Source organism: Notolepis coatsorum, assembly GCF_963971535.1.
Source record: "Notolepis coatsorum genome assembly, contig: SCAFFOLD_247, whole genome shotgun sequence".
Classification (NCBI taxonomy): Eukaryota; Metazoa; Chordata; class Actinopteri; order Aulopiformes; family Paralepididae; genus Notolepis; species Notolepis coatsorum.
The window spans coordinates 11,187-16,088 of record NW_028169940.1 but is presented as its reverse complement, the minus strand read 5'-3'; the positions used below and the strand labels follow the sequence as shown (position 1 = coordinate 16,088).

General features: G+C 45.0%; 1 protein-coding gene across 1 annotated transcript; it reads left to right on the top strand.

The window, feature by feature from the left end:
* Window positions 1-1,867: 1,867 nt before the first annotated feature.
* LOC311248645 (monocarboxylate transporter 10-like) lies at window positions 1,868-3,292 on the top strand (the record flags this gene model as incomplete). The annotated part of the gene is made up of 1 exon (XM_084339499.1): window positions 1,868-3,292. One exon carries the CDS (start codon window positions 1,868-1,870, stop codon window positions 3,290-3,292), a length of 1,425 nt encoding a protein of 474 aa, XP_084195625.1.
* Between the last annotated feature and the right edge of the window lie 1,610 nt (window positions 3,293-4,902).

The following is a 4,902-nucleotide window of genomic DNA, read 5'->3' as shown; positions in this document are numbered from 1 at the left end:
AAGATCTCATTGTGCATCTTGAGACAGGATAGATAGATTGTCTATCCTACAACACATAGACTGAAACCTGCATTTGTCAACCAAGGTGCCTTGCCTACCGTTCTGCTGTGGAACGGTGAGTGTCCACAACAGCTAGCTAGCTGTTCTACTTGAATACAGACCAGGCTGCAGAAACAAATGAGTGGGGGGGCATACAATGTCCTCGGGGGGGGGGGGGGGGGGGGGCACAATGGTTTTTCAACACAGGTTCCCTTTTATACGTTTCAGCTGGGACAACGCCGCTGTGGCTTGCTAAACTAAACAGCAGAGAGGCCATTGAAAAATCAAATTTCTCTGGAAAACTCCAACATTTTGGGAAATTAGCTTATTTAACATCTTCCCTGGAGTTAGACAAGAAGATACATACCTTTTTTGTCTCTGTGCATGCATTAGGCTTAGGGAACAGCCGCTCCGTTAGCGTAGCTTAGCTTCATCACTGGAAGTGGGGCAGAGTTGTAGCCTCAAGTTCCCTACAGTCACGAAATACACTCCAAATACAACTCCAAAACGTTCCTGTAAACATGTTGTGACCTGTGTATTTACCATGTGGAGAAATAAAAAATTATTGAATTAGACAATTACGTTTTCTAAGCAAATATACTCGGAACAATTTTTTGCCTAACCACTCCTCTCTGGGCGCAGTCAGTGATTTCAACATGAAGCCGTGTTTGTTGACATTCTCATTCATTCAAAGGATCCGAACCGATTGAAGTTTATGGATACCATGACTTAAAATCCTCTTACCTTGACGATTAAAAGCCTCCCCAATTTAGAAAACAGTAATCCAATGGCTGGTCTTGATAGGCTGCTAGCTAACGGAGCTAACCAACAAACACAGAACCGGGCAGACACTAAAGCAAATAACGAGAGCAATGACTTCCTATCTGGGGGGTTTCAAAATAAAAGAGCGACGTCTATAGCAGTGGTTCCCAAAGTCGGGGTCGCGACCCAAAGGTGGGCCGCGAGCAGCCACGGGAGGGCCGCAAGATGATTAAAAAAAATAAAAAATTAAATCCAAAAACCCCCCCTTTTTTTTATTTATTTTTTTTTAAGGCCACTGAACTTAGAAGCAGGCCAGGACAGTGTTTCTAGTTGTATTCTAAAATTCTATTCTATTGTATTCTAAAATGTGACTATATGGTTTTATATTAACTTAATAAATAAACAAAAACGAAAAATCGACTTATTTCAACGAACATTTCAAACTAAATAACAGATTATGCACATAAAACGCTGAAAACAACCGAAGCAATAATAGTATTTTAATGAGGCTATTATTATTATCATTATTATTTTGCAACAAGTTAGCCCTCTCATAAATAGCACATATAAATGAATAACTAACTTGAACTAACTTAATAGGATTGAAGTGATATTTGGCTTAAAAAATCGGTCGGCAGGCAAAAAAAAAAGAAAAAAAAGCCTGACGATGTGCATTGGGCCGCGGCTCTCTGACGCCTTATTTTCTGGGTCCCGGCCTGAAAAGTTTGGGAACCCCTGGTCTATAGCAGCGGAATACGTTTATTTTGTACATTATCTAACGTTAACACAAACCTAAACTAACTTTAGGTTAGTTGTAACGTTAGTTTAGGTTCGTGTTAACGTTAGATAATGTACAAAATAAACGCTTTGCTCCGATAATATGGATGTATGTTGTTATTGTTTGAGCTGTGATTTATTGTTTCATGTATGTGTTTCACAGTTCTCACGGTTCGGATTGAAATAAATCCAATCAGTAATATCAAGAACGTGTTGCTGTCATCATTGCAAGTAGAGGGAGTTACAGTGAGAACTTACCTGCTCCAGAAGACAGCACTAGAGAGCAGTGATGGACGAGACGCGCCTAGAAGAAGAGACAGAGGAGAAGAAGGAGAATGGTGGTGAAACCAAGGTACCCGTCTGGGAGCCGGCCACTGGGGCTCCTGAGGAGGCAGCAGAGTTTGTGCCCCCCGAGGGAGGCTGGGGCTGGGTCGTCATGCTGGCTGCCATGTGGTGTGACGGCTCGGTGTTTATGATACAAAACACCTTTGGCATCCTTTTCTTGTCTCTCATCAAAGAATTTGGCACCGAAGATGATGCCAACCAGCGATCCAGAACAGCCTTGGTGGGCTCTCTCTCCATGGGCATGATCTTGTTCTGCTCTCCCATCGCCAGTGTGTTCACAGACATCCTGGGCTGCAGAGTGACAGCAGTGGGCGGGGCCGCCATGGCCCTGGTGGGCCTCCTGGCCAGCTCCTTTGTCAAGTCCCTCGGTGCCCTGTACTTCACCTATGGCATCGTGTTTGGCTGCGGCTGCTCCTTTGCCTACCAGCCCAGCCTGGTGATCCTCCCCCACTACTTCAAGAAGCGCCTGGGCCTAGTGAGCGGCATCGTGGCGACCGGCGGCAACGTGTTCACCATCATGGTGGCCTTCCTGCTCCCCCTCCTGCTGGACAGCGTGGGTCTCCAGAACACCATGCGTGTCCTCAGCATCTTCATGTTCGTGCTCATGCTGGCCGGGTTCACCTACACGCCCCTGCGGCCCAACAAGCCCATCGGTGAGATCTTCAACTTCCGCAACATCTGGAGGTCCCTGGGATACCGCATCTGGGTGTTCGGCATACCCGCCGCCCTCTTCGGCTACTTTGTGCCTTACGTTCACCTGATGAAACACGTGGAGGAGCGCTTCGGGACGAACGCCAACAAGGAGGTTCTTCTCATGTGTATCGGCATAACGTCCACAGTGGGCAACCTCATCTTCGGCAGGGTGGCAGACTACGTCCAGGGTGTCAACAAAGTCTATCTACAGGTGTCCTCCTTGTTCGTGATCGGCCTGATGTCCATGATGATCCCCCTCTGTCACGTCTTTGGCGGCCTGATCGCTGTGTGCCTGCTGATGGGGCTGTTCGACGGCTGCTTGAGCGGCATCATGGCGCCCATCATCTTTGAGTTGGTGGGCTCCAATGACTTTTCACAGGCCATCGGCTTCATGCTCGGCATAATGTCCGTGCCCATGACCGTGGGACCTCTCATCGCAGGTTACCTGGGAGACAGGTTGGGGAGCTACGACGTGGCCTTCTACCTGGCAGGTATCCCCCCCATCATCGGAGGAGCCGTGCTGTGTCTGATACCCTGGGTGGAGGCGAGGCGCAAGAGGAGTGAGAAGGAGGAGGCTCTCAAGAAAGGAGAGGAGACGACCCAGGAAATGCTAGACTACGAGAAGCCTCAGGGAGACGCACCTTTCAAGGGCGGAGACCCCGAATCTGTCTTATAGGCCAGCGGTTCTCAACTAGGGTGCCGCAGAGAGCTGCCAGGGGTGCCTTGAGATTATTATTATTATTATTTTTTTAATTATTTTTGGATTACAGAAAATTATCATTAAAGTGCTATCTGTTGCAGCTGCACTGTTTCCCATGAGAATACCATATTTGGATAAGTTTGACCATTTCTCAAAATCTGAAAATCATTATTTAATAAAACACAGAAAAGGGTCACCAAGTTACTCTGGATAAAAAAAAAACTTTACAGACAACATTGAGACAAAGCTTAATATAAGGCCAAGTTGAGCCTTGAGGATGACAAGCGTGTTGCCTTGTCAAAGATCTCCCCACGTATTGACCGTATTATTAGCCAGCAGCAGCAGACCTCGCATTGAGCTAGAAATGTCCACTGAGTGAACAAGTGCTTATTTTCTGTATTTATTTATATTTTTTGAGAAATGGTAACTTGGTGATCCTTTTCTGTATTTAAAAAAAATACATGATTTTCTGTTTTTGAGAAATGGTCACACTTATCCAAATATGCAATTTTTATGGAGAAGTGTGCAGCTGCAACAGATAGCAGTTTAGTGATAATTTTCTGTAATTTTATTTAAAGAAATATGCTATTTGATTTATTACTACAAGCAGTGTAATGTCAACAGTACTAAGCCATTTAGACCTGAAACACCTGTTAATAATGCATTATATAGCCTGCACACAAATGTGTTTCCCGGTTTCTTAAATAAACATTATTTTGAAAACAAGCACTTTTGTCATCATTGTAGCAAAAAAGACAGGAGCGGAAAAGTCTATATCGTATGTAGGGGTCCCCTTGAATATTTTATTGAACACAGGGGTGCCTTGGCAGCAGAAAGGTTGAGAACCCCTGTCTAGGCTGCGGTTAGACACAGGGGTATTTTCGTTTTGTTTTCAAGATCAGTTTCGCTTTCCAGAGTGCAACATAGTGGCAGGCGAGTTAGACATTTGTTTTGCGACCTGAGCACTTTCGTTTTGTCAGAACGAGGCGTGGTCAGACCGCAACGGATCGCGTCTCGAATTCAGCACTGAGCATGCGCAGGGAGGTAGTTACCTTGGATGTGCCAATACACTTCCTGCAAAAAAATCAACAAGCCACCATCTTTAAATGCCTCCGTGAGCCATTTAGCCAATGTAGCATTTCTTTTTCAGCAAAGAAAGTGCAATAAAAGTGCAATAAACAAAACGGATACATTCACTGTGTGTTCTGCCTCTCATTTGTTGATGAAACAAAACTAACACAATTGACCACCAAGAGCGGATAGTTTAGTCTCACAAAAAGATCGCCGATTTTGTTAGCTTACATGCTAACGCGATAGGGATATGCCATTATAACAGTATAGCATTGTGGCTAGCAGCTAACGTTAGCTCATGTTAGCCAGCCAGCACCAAACTGATGATATCAGGAGCTATCAGTAGCTAGATAACATTAGACAACGCCTCATGTATTAAACAAAGGTGAATAGATGACTGGGCCATTTTGTTTAATGCTTGTTAAGATTGAAAGAGGAGCTCTGAGCTAACAGGGTCTGGTAGCTAACGTTAGCTCACATTAGCCAGCTGCTCATGCAATCGTTAATGCTAGCAG